Genomic DNA, 20,937 nt, shown 5'->3' on the forward strand with positions numbered 1-20,937 from the left:
AGGAAAAGTCAAGAATTGACTTTGTTGAGCAAATTGATTTCTCATGTATAAGGAAATCAAGTAAAAAATCTTTGGCAAGAAAAGACTAGAATCTTAACTTTAAAGATGTTGTTTGAGTTTTTGTAAAGTGCTTTTGATTGTTATCATACTTAAAAGAGTAAGACTATGTTGAGACTGTTTTGAGGGCCAGAATTATTTATAGCAGTTGCTTACTCTACCACTGCGGTGGCACCTTGGCATGTTTTTAATTTTGTTCTCTTGGCATGATCTGTTCTATGTTAATAATCACCTTGTCATGCTAGCAGTGGAAAACTTTTTTTATAAAGAATTCCCAATGGTAAGATGAAAGTGTTAACAGAAATACTTAGTGGAGGTCTAAATTAACTTAAACACTTGGCTAGATCACAGGAGGGGTTAGGCTTACAATATCTTATTACCAGCACCAATAAACCCCCATTCATTTTTTTTCATTTAGTATGTTAATTACATTCTCATTCTCTCTCGTGTGCAGACACACAACAGAGGCCTATTTCAGTTTTGCATTGAATACCACAATTATATTTTAGGCTTATACTTGCAGTGTTATAAATTCACACCCAAACAAATCAAATTAATCCAAACCTTCTTCCCTCCCTCATTCCAAAAACAGACTTGTTAGACTCTAATGCCACAATTTAAAAAATAGATGTTTAAAGGTAGCTTCTTAAATCCATAGCATAAGCACCTCAATAAGTGGCCTGACTTTCAGGTGTTGAGCACCCAACAGTTCTTATTGACTGATTTCCAGGCCTGTGCCTTAATCACATAATTATCCTTACTCTTTAACACAAGTAAGTAAACTTCCATAACAAACAGAAGCATAAACACTGTTGAAAGGCATTAAAAATTGTGCTGTACACATGCATACAGATGTAGTTAAACAAGGCATACACAGCCTAAGCCCAACAAATCATGCAGGAGTTGCAAAATTTCTGAGAAAATGCCCTCTGAATTGATACTTAGTTTACTAAACATGTTTTATTGCTACTCTGAGAAGCGGAGAAAGCTCAGTCTGGTAAACCTCATCAGAAAGCCAATGTTTTTGTGTTTTTTGTTTTTCTTCATGTTTCTTAGAAGTGGTTATCACTTCTGCGAATATTAAAAGATACAAAAATAGGGATAAAATTCCAAAATATAACTTCTAATCTAATCTCAATCACAACATATAATCTAATCTAATTCTAATTCTCAATCACAAAATATAAATTGCTCAAATAAAACAGCCTGCAACAAATAACCTCCCATATCTAACCTTCCCCAATTCCTCAGCCCACTCACTCCAGAAATACCCAGGAAAATAGATAGATGTTTGCTGCATTCTCTGAAGGTCACTGGCCCCCATGCTGACACTTCTCATGATAAGATCTTGTTCTCAGTTGCTTATCACTTTGCCAAACTTTAATCATTTGGACAGAAATTTTCCATGCAGGATGTCTGCCTCAGGCTGAATGTTTTTGAAAATTTCAGCCGAATGGTTCCCATTTCCAAGAATGAGGCTAGGCAAAAATACATGGTTTTGCCAGTGTTAAAAAAAAAATTGAGATCTTTTCTTTAAAATGCTCTAGTGCCCACATGCTTTGCAGCATGAATTTTTTTAGCGGGGCTGAGGGGTTGTGCCTTTTTGAAATCACCCCAAATCTCACCAAGTTATAAGCCTTTGAAAAATCGCAGTTCACACATACTCAGAAGAGACTTGCTAGAGATTTCAGCTTAAAACTCAGAAGATTCTGTCCCCATTGGGCATGCTGCAGCCTCTCAGAGCTCTGACTGCTGACCAGATTATGCATGCATCATCCACACAGTGATGAGCATGTTCCAGCCCAGGGGCTCAGAATGATTGTCCTTCTAATGGCTGATCTCAGCTGCTCGAGTGCTGAGTGTTGAAAAAATAAACTAGGAGAAGGAGCCAAGGAGGACATGAGAGCAGACCAAGCTTGGAAGAGGAAACCAGGCAGGCAGACTGGGACTGGGAGGCAGTGGGCAGGGAGAAAGAGAGAGATTGGATGAGGAGCCAGGAGAAGAGATCTAGGACTAGGCTGGGCAAAGAGACTGGGTACAAGGCGTTAGGGGGAGCGGAGATTGGAACTGGGCTGGTAAGGAGATCTGTACTGAGCTGTGAGGGAAATTGGGGCTTGGCCAATGAGCCTGGAGGGGACACAAGGCCTGGCTGGGCAAGTCGACTGGGACTGGGATGAGATGCTTCAGGAGTGGAGACAAGGACTGAGTAGGCAAGAAGAATGGGTCTAGGACAAGGAATCTTGGGGTAAAAAATAGTGTGTGAGCATACAATTAAAAAATGCATCATAGTGCATGTACACAGAGGGGCCAATTTAAGGTTCCACGGGCAATCTTAATTCTGGCATTTCCTAACTTTTGAATGCTTGACTTTGCAACCTTAATAATGTTTTAAACAAAGTTTTGTGTGTGTATGCACATGCATACAAAAATATAGAACTAACATGTTGCTTTCCAACCATTCCTGTACTTGTATTTTGCATCCTTCTCTGTCACCCTTTGTCTTGTCTGTGAATACTGGAAGCTAGTCAGGCTCTCACCATGTGTTTGCACAGTGAATAGCCTGTACTATAAATAAATAATACTCTTTTACACCCTAATAACTATTTAGAAAAGAAATTTTGCAGTTTTTGGGAACGGACTAGCATAGTACGGCAAAATATTTTGATTTTGAGGCAGGCCTGAAACTATTTGATTTAAATGTTTACTGCACCGGATTTATTTTATTTTCTAGGAAAACATCATCATAATCAGTTCATGTTAAATGTCTTCCTTTTTTTAAATGAGGAAAATAAAACAAGTGTAAGATGCAAAAGCAAATCACCTCTATTTAAAAAAATGGTCCCTAGCATTATTAAAATTATAAAACACCTCAAGAGACATCAAGACTGAGTCAGAAGTCCAAAATTCCCATTCTACTTGGTACTCAAAGTGTCTGCATTCAGTTAGTCACAGACATTCAAGGTTCAGATGTTGTGTAGTAATTTAGATAGTGTCTTCTCTAGTCGGACATGCTCAATTTAACTAAAGCTCACAATGAATCTGAAACTGCATTGTCCCATTCTTTAGAAGTGAGCCAGTTGAAGAGGAAAGAGAAGCCATAACAATGTAAATTAATGTTCAGGGAAAATTACAGATCAAGATCAAAGCATGTTGCAACTTAAGAATATCTCATTAATTACATATTGAAGATTTGCCAAAAAGCAAAATTATGCCATATTTCATAGTTCAATAATGAATAGTTTATTGTGTTAGCAGTTGTCACCAGGAGTGGTAAGTGTATACCAAGAACAAAGATCAAGATAGCAAACAAACCTTGAAGTACAAATGTTGCACCAGTATTTACGTATAAAAAAAATATGCAGCAATGATATGTATGTCTTACAAAAGTACCAAAACACCAAGTTAATAAAGTTTAGTTACTATTTCAGAACATTTAGCAGAATAATTGAAAGGGACAGAGTACTAGCAGACTGAAACCTGTGATTACCTTATCCAGCATTTATTTGGAAGGTGGAGAGGGTGGGGCGTGGATGAGGTGATACTTATTTCAAATCAACTAAGTGCTTTTGTCTGAGAGCTTTATGTTGCTCCTTCCTCCCAGTTGTACTGTTTTTCCAGTCACTGAGGATTACATTCCATAAGAACACATATTCCCACATTTCATTTTAACGCAAGTTCTTCATAGAGTTATTACACAATACTAGGCCTTATCTGGATAAAGGAACTTATCCAGAATGCAGTTCCATTAATTACAATGGAAGAGTGAACCAGTTGGAATTAATTAAAAGCAGCTCATCCTTCAAAGACTGGCTGAGGACCTTTTGCTGATAATACTTCATTTAGTCGCATCAGCTGCACTACTGTTCTATTATGCAGTGTTTGTGATTTGTGATGTTCTTGAAAAATATGGGAGAATATTTAAAAGGCAACTGTACTTGCTCAGCCCTGTAATCTGAAAATTCAAAATGTTGAGAAGAAGTTTGACATTAATAAATTATGAAATGTAATTAAAAATCAACTATGATTATAAATACCATTTCTGAGTTTAATGATGGTAATGGACAACTTGCTGAAAGTTGGTGGTGTTTGGCACTTATAGTATTACACTGTAGGAAAGCCTGTATTCTGCTTTATTACGTTTAAAGATTCAAATTTTTTTTTCCTGATTATACTAGTATTGAAGCAGAAAGGAGACTTGTGTAGTCTCGTTCATCGAGCTGCCACGCTGCCCATGTTGTAAATGTTATTCAAATAATGAGGCTTCCCCTTCTGTTTCCAAAGACTATTCCAAGGTCTACGGTCTTGTTTGCACTAAAGAAGCTAGACAACTTCATGTGGTCCCCCTAGTATGTATGCAACAGCCTCCTACCCACACTCAGAAATGCTCCTCACAGTGCACCAGCATTGCATCTACAGTTTTCAGATTAGTCTTCCTTCAGCAAGTCTCACCATGGTGTGCCTCTACCACCTCAGTCTCCACCATTGTAGTGGCAGTGTGGATGGTGACTGTTAGTGTAATAGCCTCAGTGGTACAAACAGTACTCTCACTGCAGTGTGCACCAGTCACTGCTGTTTCAGACAGGAAGATTTTCCTAATATTTTTTTATAGCCTATGTCTTCCTTTTCTTAATTGTAGCCTTTCGTTCCATAGGGCTTAAAGCTGAACTTCAGAGAGAAAGGTCCAGAAGTAACCAAGGGAGAGTAGAGGAGGGTAGACATCAGAGACTAGGATGGTGGATGCATAATGGCTGTTTGGGTGCAATCAAGGGACAAAAGTGAGAAGACAGTGGATGCTGAGGGAAAGGAAAAGTAGCAAGAGGGCATAGGGAGTGGAGCATGAATGATTTTTTCCCCTTCCAGCTCCCTCCATTTGCCCCTTGTTCTTCACCAAGTATATTTAATTCCAAGGAGATTTCCAAATGCGTCTACTTTTGAAGGCAGCTAAATACTTGAAGATGTTATGGGGATGACAAAGGGAGGAGTTATTTGCTTCCTTCACACTGAGGCAGGATGATGACTCGTCTTTGTATTTGGGATTTTTTGTTTTGGCAGCAATGCAGCTGGCCAGTACCAAGCACTTTACAATTTTGTTTTAAGTCGCAGCTATTTAACGCACACAGGAAGAAAAAACAGCAATATGTATGGCTGCTTCAGAGCTCTAGAATTCCGCCATTTTTTCTCTTTCACAATACTTCATTCTCTACTCCAAGCTTGGTAGTGAACTTATTGAACCAGAAGATCCCAAGGGAAAAAAGTTTTTACATTGAGGGTAGGTCTAAACTTGTGGCGGCATGTAAAGTATGGGCACTGCATGAGGCGCTAGCACAGGTAAATACAGCAGTGTAGATGGTGAGGCATGGCTCAGGCAAATAGAGTAGAGCGCCCTACAAGCCTGAACCCTAGAGTGTATACTCTACACAGGCTCTCTGCAAGCCCAGCCATTGCCTTCCATGTCTATACTACGAACAGTGTAGTGCCATGCTGCCCCACTGATGGTGCCTTTCCCAGCCCTGAGAGAGACAGCAGGGAACGGTTCTGGCAAAGGGAGGGCAGTGGGGAAAGGCTCCAGCAGCTCCTTGCTGCCAGAGACTTGTCCTGCTGCCTCCACACTACCAGAGCCCTTCACAGTGATGTGTAGCTGCACACAGCAATGGGTGTTGGCACAGCCTTTTACTGCAATGCGCACAAACCACTGCAATTGTAGAGAAGACCTTAGCTACTCCTCAGTTCCTTTACCCTCTTTTTTCGTATTGCAGTGGCATAGCCTCCGCAAAATAAAGTTTCCTGGTAAAGTGACATTTAGTAAAAAGATCTTAGTTGTAATTAATATTTATTGAGGAGAATTCATCTATCCAAGAAAACATCCTCTTTCATCTCCATTGTTTTAGTTTTAATTTTTCCTCAGTTTACTGCCTGATACATTTGTTGAGCTGACGTGGGTGAAGATATGGTTTATTGGTGATGTTCTCCTTTAGAAGATTTTCCTTAACTTCTACGCTAAACAGACTTGAAAGTACCTTTGGGTGCCAAATGTATTTCTTCAGAGACAAAGTCTACCAACAGACATTGTTCCTGACTCTGTTCTTCTCCCATAAGCAATAGGGGTTTTGCCTGGGTCAAGAGCACAGAATCACATCTTTCATGGAGTTAAACCCAGATCTGTATAAGTACTTAGGCGTCTAAACAACAGACTTAGGCACCTAAGTCTAGGGTTGAGGTGCCAATGTCCCAGGTTTTGTTCCACAGTGATCCAGAAAACTCTTGCCAAGCCCAGTAGGCACCTAAACTCATTAAGTGCCTATGTTTCAGCCTCTCTATTACGTGTACTGCTGCCTCTCTTTACGCGTCTGAACACCTAAGTGGTGGTTTCCCGTTTGTGGATTTCTAAACAGAGATAGGGCCTGGTTGTGCATTGCTAAAAGAGGAAGAAGAGAGAGGCACCTCCATGCAGCCTGGGCTAGGCACCTATCCTGGAGAGAGAAGTTGGGGCTTAGCACACGGCCCCTGCTGTCTGCATCACCCTTCGGCTAGCTTAGATGGCTCCCCTCCTAGCATGCTGGCTTTTGAGCCTATCTCTCCCCACTCAGCTTTGTGGCTCTGTATTGTTCCTGTGATTTTTCTAGGTGCCTAAAAGTGAGGTGCCATGACACTCAGCATTGCAACACTTAGGTCCCTTTGTCGATCCCACCTCTAGTGATTACTTAAAAACTTGAGGCTTTAATAACCTTAGGTAAATCATGTTGTCCTCCATTATTTTATTCATGTGCACAGTTAGGAAATTTGAATATAAAGAGGTTGAGGTATCCTCTTCAGGTGCTGGGTATCTAACTTGATCTCTTTTCCATGTTCTCATATACAGAGTTATTGATTTATTAAGCACCACCCTTTACATGTGTAATTAGAGTATTAAAAGCCTAGTTTGTTTTGTGCAGTTTGCAGTAAGTGAAATGCCTATTTATACAAATCTTTAACTAGAATTAATCGGTGGTTAATATAAAATACACCACTACCTCGATATAACGCCACCCGATATAACACGAATTTGGATATAACACAGTAAAGCAGTGCTCCGGGGGGGCAGGGCTGCTTACTCTTGTGGATCAAAGCAAGTTCAATATAACACGGTTTCACCTATAACACGGTAAGATTTTTTGGCTCCCAAGAACAGCGTTATGTCGAGGTAGAGGTGTAAAATCAACTTGTCCTAAACGTATTTTATTGTATTTGCACTTATAATATAGGGTACCCTATTAAGGGTTTTGATTCACATACTTTTCTTTTAAAAAGTACTTTTCTTTAAAAAAGTAGGTGAATCAAAGCCTTAAATGGAATAGCTATCACTTAAGAAAAGTTGTAAAGGATTAAAAATAGCTGTTGGAAGCCTGAAACGAAAGGGACACCCTCACCTTGAAATTTAGTCAATTAAAAAATAAGAATAAAAGGTACTTTTCAGGTACTGCCCCTGTCCCCAGGTTAAATTGTCACTTCTCATATTTCTGCTAATAGTCACAAGTGTTCTAAAAATATTACATCATTTGTGCCCTTATGAACCCCCTGATCCTGCAAAGACTTTAACAAATGCTTAATTTTAGTCACTGTGAGTAATCCCGTTGAGGCCAAGGGAACAACTCACAGTGTATAAAGCTAAGCAGATCCTTAAATCTTTGCAGGATCGGGACCACAGATAGTAATTCAGGTTTAAACTTTTTGTTTTGCAGCATCACCCACAATGTTCTAGGAACTCAGTATACAGATATACGCAGGAAAACATAGTCTTTGGCCCAAGGAGCTTACACTCTAAGAATTCAAGCAGTATACCGGGATGGGAAAGAAGGATATAATAAAGATGTAGAATGATATACTCCTGAATGTATAGAAAACAAATTAAATGCAAACACTTCAACTATAACTACCCCTCAAACTATGCTTTATTAGCTAACCAATTTTTTGTAGGTGACACGGAAGAGTTGGGACTTGCTTTCCTTCTTCTTGGAGCCATATCTTCAACTGTGCCCCTTTCACTGGATGCAGCTGTGACGGGGAGAAGCCAAAAGTGTGGGGAGGGGATAAGCTATATCGGCACACCTGGGCTTTTATCGGTATAAGCTGGATCCACATTAGAAGCACTTTGCTGGCACAGTATACCAATATGCTTAAAACAGTAAAGCACTCCTACTGTAGATCTGGCCATAGAGTAGGTTAAGGTTAAGCATAAGGGCTGCTTTCAGGTTGCTGGCTGGATATGGTCCCTATGGAACCTGCCAGAGGTTGACAGAGTGTATTGTGCTCCACCCATGGTCCTGACACTCCCATCCATGCTCCAACACATCCCCTATGCTGAGGGCTGCAAATGTCATCAGAGCTGTCTGACTGAAACCTTGCTGGGGATTCCTTCCAGCTAGGGGAGGAATGTCTCCTTTCCATTCCCTTAGCTCCATCTGAAGAGCACAAAGGTCCCAGAGCTGTGGGATGGAAACTAGTTACTAATTTTATAAACCAACATTCAAGTAGCAACTTGGTTTCCTATATTTTTGTTGGGCCCCCATGTATGACCAATATAATAAACAGTATCCTTTTTAATGAAATGGTGTCTGTTAGCACAAGATACAGAATTATTCTTTTTAATTAAAATTTTGAATTTAAATGCAATTCACGGTTTGTGTTTGGCAAGAAGGGTTTCCCACTCACAGAATTTGGGAGTAAGCAAAAAGGAGCAGCTTTAAATGGAACAGCACAATAACCAAATTCTTAGGTATATGTTTAATTTTAATTGTATTTGTCTTTTAAACTGTGTTAATCTCCATGTTCATATTGCCGCTATTTCTTTATTTCAGTAAGCAGACCGTATTAACCTGTATCCTTATTCTCTTCTAAATTTAGAACAAATAGATGAATGAAAAAATAGGTGTTACTTGTTTTCAGAACCTGTGAGATTCTCCATGTTTCTCTTTAATAAATACTTTTAGCAGCCACATGGCACTCGGGAAGTATTGGTTTTCTGCTGACTACTGAGGTGCAGTTTTCTTTGTGAAAGGTGATAAAGGCACGTGGCAAATGTCCTAAGTTCATCCCCTCTAGAATTTCTGCTGTCTGCAATTATTTCCTAACAAACCCCTTTTCAAAGCAAGTCTGGTATGTAGAGGATAGACATTTTTAATACTTAGGACATCTATCTGCTGCTGTGAGAGCTAGAAGATTTTCTTTCTTTCATGTTCGAAGAGTGAGTTTTAAACAGGTCTGTGATAAATATATTTTTGTGTGTCTTATGGCTCAAGAAAGAATTTCAAAAGGATTGTCAGGCTGAAGCAGTGACTCTGGAGAATAGGTCAGGGCTATGGACCTTCTTGGGTTTTTACCTGTTGCTTTTTCTATAATTTGGGTATTTTTCTTCTCTCATTTTATCAATGCGCATATTTGCCATCTCTCTTCCTATATCCTCATCTGGAAAAGCTGTCAAAGAGCTTCATATAAGCAGGTTCTCTGTATACAGTGCATGGCTGTAGAACTGTGCTCCAGCTTTCCAGACTCTCTTCCCTAGCCCACTAGGTCAATGGAATTTCTTTCCCTTAAAGACGTTGCATATTTTGTGATGTGTACACACACAAAATATTAGATAAATGTCTGTCTGCAGCAATACGACACTGGGTTGTGATTTCAGGTTATATGATGAGAATAGGGTTAGCCCTGTTCAGTACATAGAGAAGAGGTACAAAGAAAACTTGAGGTGCTGCAAAAAGTGTTACTAGTCAGTCTTTAGCTGGTGATTTCCTTTGTGTGAATACTGAATCAATGCACCAGCATGGTACTAGGGACATTGTGCTGCTGAAGCTGCCATTTATGGGATGAGATGTTAAACTGAAAACCTGACCTGTCATACATTAAAAAGAGAGGAATGTATCATGTTTGTGTTTAAGGTACTGAAATGAGACTCAGTATATCTGGATTCAGTCCCCAGATTTGCCATAGTTTCACTGTGAACTTCACTAATTCAATCGTTGCTTCAGTAAAATGAGGATGATAATATTACCCTACTTTACAGGGTATTTGTGAGACACTGAGTTACTAGGATGGCATAATAACCATGTAATTACCTACCTATCTAGATCCCATGGCACTTCTTACAAAAAGTACAATTTGCTAAATTTCAGTTTGATTTACTGTATCCCGTCTACCTAAAAATCCTCCTTTAATTTCATTCTCCTAAAACCTGTTGTTGCTCTTCGATAGCACAATGTTGTTGTTTGTGAGCCCCAACAGGATTTTTATACTGAGCTCTAAATATTGAACCAATTTGTTCTATTTATATTTGCATTGAATGACAAATTTTCTTCTATAACTTGCAGTATTCTGCAAACTAAAGCTAAATTATTGTTTGACAATTACTCGTGTAAAACCAATTAGGAAACAGTTTATAGACGCATAACTCTAGTTTTTAATCTTTGTTCTCATAGTCTGTGTCCTGCCTTTTCTATTTTGTTTGTATTTTATCATTCTTGGTATGTATACTTCATTCCACTGTACTCATTGTTTGGATTTTTTCCCCTCAATTCTTAGTATAATACAAATGTTTAAAAAGAGTATATTTTGAGGACACATAATAGGCTACCAAGAGAAATGTTCACATCTGGCGTGATCAAAGGACTTGTGGTATATGAATGTGTATGTGGGAGGTCTGTTTCTTCCTCGGGTGGATTAACAAAGAAAACTCAAACCACTATAGTACTTATCCCCCCCCCACACACACACACACTTTATGAAAATTTACTTCCTGAACATAGAAAAACATCTAATACCTTATTTTTGTCTTCTATTTTTCATTTTAAGCAGTATTATTAATTCTTATGCTTTATCTTGTAACTACTAGTTTAAAGCATGGAGTATTCTGTGTATTTCAACCACTGAAGTGGCTTTATTTAACAAGATAATAATCTTGTTTATGACTGACATTTTTGCATGTTGTAACTTATACATGTCCTAGAGTTTTGAGAACTGATAAGTGATCATTTCAACACTTCTGCAGTGAATGAGCCTATAGATCCTGCCCCTTTATGGAATGCTTACATTGTTTGTTATCTTCATTAGTAGCTTCTTGCAGTCTGACTCTTCAGATTCAGTTCCTGCTAATCTATTTTTCGTTAGTAGTAGTAAGTTGAATGACTAGATAAGTATACAATATCTAAATGATACAGACAACTGGTTCTGAACAACATTGTTTACAATGTGAGAGGCTTATAATACTGGGTCATTGAATCACTTTCGTTAGGACTCTACATTCACATTACTCTGAATTATGAACACAATATCAAGTAATATATAATATAAGGCTAATTGAAATCAGTGATGTTTGTCTATTGCCTATAAACATTAAATACTTCAGTGAAAACTTTGTAAATTCTTTTAAAGTTACCTATAAATAAAGTTGTATCCTTCCTCTTTATGCATGCATATAACATCAATTATTGTCCTTTTACTTTGCACTTATGTAGTACTATTCATCTTCAAAGCATTTTACACATATTTAGTCATTGATCTACTCCATGCCGGATTTTCAAGTTGCTATGTATACCTGTGATCTCAATATGAGAAATTATACAGATGAGTGATGGATAAAATAACAGCAAAAATACTTCAATAATCTAGTTCCTGTACATCAATGTCTGTAATTATTAATGTTAATCGTTCAGTTAATTAGAGTAATAGAACATATGCTATCTTGGGGTAGTGAGTAAAGAAAGGGTGGATTGATTCAATGTATGCAGCTGGACATACAGTCAGTCCCAAAAAGAAATGATCAACATCAGTGATTGGGCTCTGCTACTGACCCCCAGGATCTGGTTTGGATATGGATAGAGACTTCTTTACTGTTTTTAATTAAATAAATACTACCAGGAATTGTGTGATTATGGGAGACTTTAACTTCCCAGATAGAGATTGGAGGACAAGTGCTACTAAAAATACTAGGACCCATATTTTCCTGGATGTGATAGCTGACAGATTTCTTCACCAAATAGTCATCGAGATGATGCCATTTTAGATTTGGTATTGGTGAGTAGTGAAGACCTCACAGAAGAACTGGCTGTAGGGGACAACCTTGGTTCTTCGAGTGCTTGCTCATGTCCATTCCTGTGTAGGTGTGTGTGCTTGCCACATACAGTAGTGCCAGAAGTATCTGTAGGGGACTGGCTCTGGCGCTGTCTGGAGCGGTATGCGAATGCACTCGTGTAAGGGGCGCCACTGACTCCCCCCACCCTCAGTTCCTTCTGACCCCCAGTGACGGTGCTGGAACGTCTCCTTGCATCAGCAAGCTTACTCTTCTCAACTGTGCCTAGTTGTGAACTTTCTGCATATAGTTGTTAGAAATTCATTAGTTTTATAGTTCCCTTAGTGTAGATTTAGTGTTAGTTTGTTAGTCCCAAACAGGACTTAGCATAGGGATGGGGCATGCCCCAGTCCCCAGGCTTCAAACCTTGTGACTGTTGCAAGAAATCCATGCCAATCAGCAGTCCCCATAGAAGCTGTCTGAAGTGCTTAGGGGAAACCCATGTGAGTGTCAAATGTCGCATTTGAAAGAGCTTCAGATGGCAGACCAAAAAGGAGTGGGACATTCGTCTCTGAGCAGGGCCATCCCTACCCATATGCACAGTAAGCAGCTGTGTTGGGCACCAGGAAATTTGGGGCACTACATTTCCTGGTGCCCTGCGCAGCTGCATGCAGCTCCAGCCCTGCTCCGCCTCTTCCCCATGGCCCCTGCTCCTGGTCCGCCTCTTCCCGCCCCCACCCCCACTCCACCCCTTCCCCAAAGTCCCCGCCCTGCTCCGTCCCCAATCCCCTGAGGTCTGCTGCAGGGGTAGGGCCTGCCCTTACTGCTCAGTAAGTAGAGCGACTCGGCCCCAGCCTGCTCCGCTACACCAGTGAGTGCTGGGGGGCGGTTCCCCTCTGTCTTCCAAGGCTGGGAGCCAGGGGAGCAGATCAGAGCGGGCTGTAGCTGTGGGGTGGTTGCGTAGGGCACCAAAATGCCTAGGGATGGCCCTGTCTCCGAGCGCTCCTTATGGAGTTGGCCCTGGCACCGGCCTCAGAGCCGACCAGATAGAACTCTGCTCCTCACACCGCAGCCTCAGTGCGGAGCGCATCACCGGCACTGGCCTCAGACCGGCACCGATCCGCATCTCTGGTACCGACTAAAAAGCAAAGAAATGCCAAGAGGGGGCGATCTCCTGTGTCCCATAAAGTGAAGGAGAGGACTGGAGAAGAGCAAAGACCTGTGAGGGGCAGGTCTTCCCCTCCAGATGGTGGCCAGGCTCTGACTCCCGCTGAGTGGTTGGGCCCACTCAAAGATCTGCCCACCACCCTGGGGAGCAGCAGAGGCACTTGGCACCTGGCGGTGCTATCCACGCCTGAGGCCTTTCAGGCCACTAAAGACATTCTGTCTCTGCCAGTGCCACCCATGCCAGCCACTGAGGTGCCCCATTCAAGGGGTAAACCAGCCTTGGGACCCTTTCAATGTTCCCCATCAGTGTGGCACTGTTCCTCACCGCAGGGGGCGCCCTGTCAGCCCAAGCAGCACCACTAGCCTCCAGATGTGGGTCAGATTGCCTGCCAGAATACCCAGCATAGGTCCCCAGACTCCAGGCAGTGTTTCTCAGGCTGAAGGCGGCGATCGCCAATGAGCTGCACAGACCTGCAGGAGCGGCACCAGTTCCACATGGGAAATTATTAGTTAAATTGGAGAAGATGGGGATTAATATGAGAACTGAAAGGTAAGAAGGAACTGGCTAAAGGGGAGATTACAACAGATCATATTGAAAGGTGAACTGTCAGGCTGGAGGGAGGTTACTAGTGGAGTTCCTCAAGGATTGGTCTTGGAACCAATCTTATTCAAGATTTTTATTACTGACTTTGGCACAAAAAATGGTAGTGTGCTAATTAAAATTTGCAGATGACACAAAGTTGGGAGGTATTGCCAATACAGAGGAGGACCGGAATATCATACAAGGAGATCTGGACAACCTTGAAAACCAGAGTAATAGAAATGGGATGAAATTGAATAGTGCAAAGTGCAAGGTCACATGCTTATGAACGAACAACAAGAATTTTTGCTACAAGCTGTAGATTTTTCAGTTGGAAGTGACAAAGACGGAGAAAGGCCTGAGTGTACTAGTTGATCACTGGATGATTATGAGCCAGCAATATGTGAAAAAGGCTAACACAATCCTAGGGTGCATCAGATGAGGTTTATCCAGTAAAGATAGAGAAATGTGTTAGTACCATTATATGAAGCACTGGTGAAACCTTGTCTGGAATACTGTGTGCCATTCTGGTCTCCCATGTTTAAGAAAGATGAATTCAAACTGGAACAGGTGCAGAGAAGGGCTGTTAGGATGATCAGAGGAATGGAAAACCTGCCTTATGAGAAGATACTCAGTGAGCTTGGCTTGTTTAGCCTAACCAAACACAGGTTAGCGGGAGAAATGATTACTCTCTGTAAATACATCGGAGGGGTAAATACCAGGAGGGAAGAAGAGTTATTTAAGTTAAATGCTAATGTTGCCACAGGAACAAATTGATATAAATTGGCCATTAGCAAGTTTAGGTTGAAATTAGACAAAATTGATAAGTTTATGGAGAGGATGGTATGATGAGACTGCTTACAACAGTATACAGCTGATATGCGATTGCTAGTAGCAAATATCCCTAGTGGCCAGTGATGGAGCACTAGATGGGGAGGGCTCTGAGTTGCTATAGAGAATTCTTTCCCAGGTTCTTTCTAACTGTTGGGTCTTGACAAAAGGCTTAAGGTCTAACTGACCTCTATATTTGGGGTTGGGAAGGAATTTTCTCCTGGGTCAGATTGGCAGAGACCCTGGAGGAGTTTCACTTTCCTCTGCAGCATGGGGAACAGCTCACTTGCAAGTTTAAACTAGAGTAAATGATGGAATCTCTGCAACTTGAAATCTTCAGTTTAAATCATGATTTCAGGACTTCAGTAACTCAATTAGAGGTTATAGGTCTATTAAAGGAGTGAGTGGACAAGATTTTGTGGTCTGCAATATGTAAGGCAGTGGTGAGCAACCTGCGGCCCACGGGCCGCACATGGCCCATCAGGGTTAGGTAGGGCCGGTGCAAGGATGTTTTGCACCCTAGGCAAAACTTCCACCTTGCGCCCTCCCCTGTCCCCAAGCCCCTGCCCTGAGGTGCCCCCCCCGCGCCATCTCCCCCGCTCCACCCTGAGGTGCTCCCCCTGCGGCTGCTTCCCACCCCCCCCTCCGCCCTGAGGCACCCTCCTGCGCCCCAGCTCACCCCTGCTCCGCCTCCACCCCGAGCACGCTGTGGACGCTTCACTTCTCCCACCTCCCAGGCTTCCGGCGCCTAAGCTGACTGGCGCCGCAAGCCTGGGAGGTGGGAGAAATGAGGCAGCCATGGAGTGCTCAGGGAAGAGGCAGGGCAGGGGTGAGCTGGGGCGGGGAGTTCCCCTGCGTGCCGCCCCACCCCCCTTGACCGCCTGCAGCATGTCTCCCCGTGCCACCCTGCCCCAGCTTCTTCCGCCTAAATGCCGGCGGCAACCGGGGTGGCCAAAGATCCGGCTGCCGCAGTCGCTGCTGAAGAAAATGCCGCCCCCCAAATCCTAGGCGACCGCCTAGGTCGCCTAATAGGTTGCACTGGTCCTGGGGTTAGGGTGACCAGATAGCAAGTGTGAAAAATCGAGATGGGGGTGGGAGGTAATAGGAACCCATATAAAAAAAAAACAAACAAATATCGGGACTTTCCCTATAAAATTGGCACATCTGGTCACCCTAATCAGAGTAATCTGCTGACGGGCCGTGAGACAGTTTGTTTACATTGACTGTCCACAGGCACAGCCGCCCGCAGCTCCCAGTGGCCATGGTTCACTGTTCCCAGCCAATGGGAGCTGTGGGAAGCAGCAGCCAGCATGTCCCGTCTTCCTGCTTACCTTCTTCTAAACTCTTAAGACAGAGAAGTTGCTGTTCTCTCTTTCATCCCCTTCCCATATCACTGTACTCTCCCTTCACAGAGAATTGGATAAGTACATGGTAGATTGGTCCATCAATTCTATTGACCAAAATGATCAGAGACACAACCTGATGCTCTGGGTGTCCCTAAACCTCTGACTGCTGGAAGCTGGGACTGGATGACAGGAGAATGGATCACTTAATAAATTGCCCTGTTCTGTTTACTCCTCTGAAGCATTTGGCACTAGCCACTGTAGGAAGACATGATATTGGACTAGATGGACCATTGGTCTTTCCTTCCTTTGCATTTGTGTTTGCCAAGTCCTAGTGCAGATGTCAAACTCCTTTGTGAATCTGTTGTTCAATTTGCATATCTGAAAATCAGCTGTAAAGTAAGTGGAAAATACACAATAGAGATCCTCGCTGCAGCTCAGAGGGAGTTGCTTCCAGTTTAGTCTTTTTCTGTCTGCATTTTTGTTCCTTTTTAATCTCAACAATCCTTTTCCTTCATCAGATGAAATGAATCCTCAGAAAGAGGAAGTCAGTGCCAGCCTCCAAGTGTGACTAACTTTCTGGGTAGCTGTGATTACATCATTCCACCTTCCTTTGTCCTAGTAAAAAGGTGTCTTGGAGAACAGCATTACTTTAAAAATAAGCCCTTTGCATGAATAGCTTTTCTCTGGTGAATATAGATGAACCTTGGTAAAATCCATTTTACATCATGCTGTAGACAGAGAGTTTGCCTGTACTAGGATTTCCCCCCTATATTTTCCCACTGTTGCTACCACTAGTGAGCTCTACTGCTGATAGCAACAATGGGAACTCTATTGTAGACAGAGCTCTAGAAGGTTGCTGGCATTTTTACCATAGTCATCAAGAGCAAGCAAACACAGTGATTAAAACATAATTTGCACCAGCTGGAAATCTAGGGAAGAAACGCAGTGTAGAGAAGAGCTTATGGGTACAGTTTATAGCATGGTGGTTGATCCATTTTTGCACTGTCCAAGGAAACTATATTTGCATCCTGCTAGCAAGACCTGTGTTTAACCCAATTCTGGCCAAAGATGCCTTGAACTCTTATGTAAACGGCCTGAATTTTTCTGGCTTTTGGGTTTATTTTAACCTTTGTTGTTTTGTCTATATTTGTAGCCCATGAAAGTTTATGCTCAAATAAATGTGTTAGTCTCTAAGGTGCCACAAGTACTCCTGTTCTTTTTGCAGATACAGACTAACACGGCAGCTACTCCAAAACCTGTCATAATACTGAATGTTACTATCTGCACAACAGTAATTTTTAAATGTAATTGTCATAGGTGTTTCATGTATTATTCTGAAATAAGAAAAGAGCCCAACCCTCACAGTTGGCTAAGCATATAGTTCTAACTACTTGTGACTGTAAATTAGCATTCTCAATTTGCTTTTGTAAATTCAGCCTTGGTATTCATATGACAGCTCACTTATTGCCACTGTTAATGTAAAATTATGTTTGGTCTCAATTTACATTAATGTTCCTGTTTTCTCTCCATAGAGTTTGCCTTTCGTGTAGTAAATGCATCAATGGCCTTGGATTTAGCATTTGGCATACTGTGTGAGCTGCTTCAGCAGTGGAATCAAACCAGTGCTGGTGTCCCAGTGTTACTGGAGTGGCTGCTGGGAGAGGATGAGCAAAAAAAAGATTTGGAGACTACAACACTGGTAATTCTAATAACTACTTAATTTCTGGAGATGGAACAGACTTAAATTTTAAAGTAAAATATTCACAGTGACAATAGTCTGTTTAAAATAAATAAATAAATTGGGCCTGATCCTACAATTCTCATATAAGTAGTCCCATTGATGTCAACCCTAAACCATACCTTTTTAAAAAAAAGTTTAATGGACTTCCTGGGTTATTTTAACATATCAGTTGTCACTCAACATTTCAAAGATGCAGGGCCTGATTTTCAGAGGTGCTGATCAGCTATAGAACTGATTGACATTAATAGCTGTTTTAGATGTTCAGCATGTCTGAAGTCCAAGCCCATTACTCCTGCTACTATTGGTTTGCTTCATGCTATTGTACTAGTTTTTCCAGAGCTTTCAAATTTTGTTATATTTGTGGGCTCAATACTACGAAGTCTTGCACACATGAATCATCCTCACTCATTGAAACCATTGACTCCAGTAGGTAGGTAGGACTATTTGCACAAACAAGACTTCGCAGGATTGGGCCTACAGAACTTAATATTGTATGTTAGGTGCTAACTTGCCTTTGAAAGGCCAAGAAATATGAATATAATACTATAAAGTAAACTGGTAGTCGTGGCAACAGCTACATCTTTGAAACACTGGCTGACAACTGATATGATAAAATGACCATTCAAATGTCTTACGAAACTTTTCTTAAGCATTTGGTTTAGGTATGTCTTTTTGATGTTCTACTACTGTTTTGTTGACAGATGTAATTTTCCTTTATTAATTAATCTAGTCCAAAAGCTCCATGATATACCCAATTACCATACTGATTACAGAGGTCTCTGTATAATACAAGACAGTGACACAGTGGAAGGCAAGCTAATTCAGCACTCCTCAACACGCACATTTTAATATTTAGGCTGTTTTTTTACTTCCACTATTTCAAAAATAAAAGTTACATCATAAGCACCTGATTTCTGGAGATATGTCATTGGCACACTGGGAAACTTTGTTTTTTGCTTTCCAAATCTTTGAATAAATTGAAGATACGTATATGAATTCTTACCCTCACATAAAACAGCAAATAAACTGTTTTGGTAATATTTTATATCAGCATTATTTCTCCTTAATGTTGTTTAATATTTGATTATTTCCCCTTTATCATCAAACCACTGATCCTTCTTGTTTTTCTTTTCATTGAGATGGAAGATGACAACCTGTTTAATAAAGGGGAAGTGAATTTTTGGGCAGAGACGCTGACTAACGTCAGACAGCTTAGTAAACATCTGTTCTTGCTCATACCAGCCACTCGCTTAAATTTGCCAGATCAAGGAGAATTCCTTCGATTGGCAAGAAGAGCATCTGATCAAGCGAAGCTTGTTACACAGCATCTTAAAGAGCTACCTCCAACTCCAGAATTTTCCAAAACTGTGGAATTCACAAGATTAGCCATTCAGAACGAAAGAATATCAACTTGCCTTAAGATATTGACCTTGCTTGAACTTGATGATGATGCTTGCAAGAACAAAGAAAATCCTGAAAAATGAAACACCGGCAGTTTGTCCTGTGCTGGTTGTATAAATTTTACTACATTGTGAACAAAGAGTTGAATTCTCTCTAGGTTTGGGACGGGATATATTTGTTTAATGACTGTAGTAAACTTTTTTTAATAGTACATGCTAAAAACACGTTTTTCATGAGTCCATTGAATCTTTGTCAGACTTGCTGTAGGAGAATATTTTTTTAATGCATTTACTAATTTCATTCAGACCAGCATAGTTTATTGCAGCTACTGTAGGACGCAAAGCAGCTAACCTTAATATTTTCCATTCATCCAGGTGCAGACCACCTGCAAATCTGGTGTGTTTTATCCCACAGGCTATTCCTCCTCTACTCCAATGCCATAATTCTTGACTTTGTTTTTCCTTTTGTCAGCATGTAGCAATTCTTAACTTACTCAGAGTATTAACTTGATACTATTTTATTTTGATTTTTTAAAAAAAGTGTTCTTAAAAAAAAAATAATGGCTTCCTTTGCTTGCCCATTCCTGAATCAGAGTTTTTAACTTCATTTAACTTCATTCCATTTTTAACCAGGGGGAAGTAAAGGAGCCTGATTTTTAAAGGTGACCTCTTGTTTTGCAGGTGCAAATAGATGTGTAAGTGCTGCCTAACTGCTCCTGCAAAGAAAATAGGTATCAGAGTGCTAATAGTTTTGCCTTCAAAGCAGAGGCTGGGTTTGAAGCCCTTTCCAGAATGAAGACCACCATGTTCAAAATAAAAGTATGAGGTCATACTTCCTCACTTAGAGTATGCTTTACTCTGTAAGTAAGGTGTGAGTAAAGATAGTGAATCAGGCCTTTACAAAATAGAGCAAATCTGATAGCAACCTTCTGATGGTGATCAGAATAATTTTATTTTGACATTACTGTCTGTTTTAGGAGATTTGGAATATAGCAATGTGTTGTCTCAAATCATCAAAACAGATCTGGAGTTCTCTTATGTATGTGTGCTTTGTAGATTTCTCTTTCTGAATTCTTGAATTTGGTTCCAAGATAATAACAAGTTCAAATAAAAAAATTAAAAGACTCAGTGCATTATTTAATCAAGAGCTAAAACCTGTATAGCATGCATGCAGTAACCAAAACAAAGATATAACTTGCTTTAGACTGATTTTTTTTCTAATTATCATTGCAGGAGTGATGGGGTTATGATCAAACAGTAATTCTTTATTTTCACTTTCACCCTTCATGTCTTTTAGTACATGTTAATTGGAAATCTTACTGAAAAGTAATTAATAATAGTTCAATACAAGGTTTTCTGAAGCTCAGTACTTCAGACACTTTGTTATATTCTTAGTATCCCAGTAGGTGGCGCTATAATACAACATTTTCTAAGAACTAGTGAAACAGTCCTGGGTTTCACATTAACGTATATAGCTTAATCTTCAGTGTAAACCTGAAGCCCAGTTCAATTAGTGTAAAATGAATTTCTCTAGCAAGTATTAGTTGTATCATTGTTAATTTTTCATAATACTGTTATAACTAGAATGGGCGGCTAAACTAGGCTCTGAAAAATATTTTGAAAAATGCATTAGATTGTCACAATTAAACATTTTTATTTGAGTTAAAAGTGGAAGAGAGCAGTTTGATATAATATTTGCTTTCCACTGCATAAGCACTAAGCTGAAATTAAAGCCTAAGTGGTTTATTTTCAAAACAGAATATTATCTTTTATTT

The 20,937-nt window shown here is 40.6% G+C and overlaps 1 protein-coding gene across 5 annotated transcripts in view; it reads left to right on the plus strand.

Annotated features, from left to right (window-relative positions):
- Window positions 1-20,143, plus strand: part of THADA (THADA armadillo repeat containing) — a 317,566-nt gene extending 297,423 nt beyond the window's left edge. For all 5 annotated transcript variants that reach the window (XM_050951710.1, XM_050951707.1, XM_050951708.1 and 2 more), the window contains 2 exons: window positions 17,554-17,720; window positions 18,902-20,143. In XM_050951710.1, the coding sequence (XP_050807667.1) occupies window positions 17,554-17,720; window positions 18,902-19,246 (512 nt within the window). In that variant the 3' untranslated portion in view covers window positions 19,247-20,143. The remainder of the gene's footprint in view (window positions 1-17,553; window positions 17,721-18,901) is intronic.
- The last annotated feature ends 794 nt before the right edge of the window (window positions 20,144-20,937 follow it).

This window comes from Gopherus flavomarginatus, chromosome 4 (assembly GCF_025201925.1).
Source record: "Gopherus flavomarginatus isolate rGopFla2 chromosome 4, rGopFla2.mat.asm, whole genome shotgun sequence".
NCBI lineage: Eukaryota > Metazoa > Chordata > Testudines > Testudinidae > Gopherus > Gopherus flavomarginatus.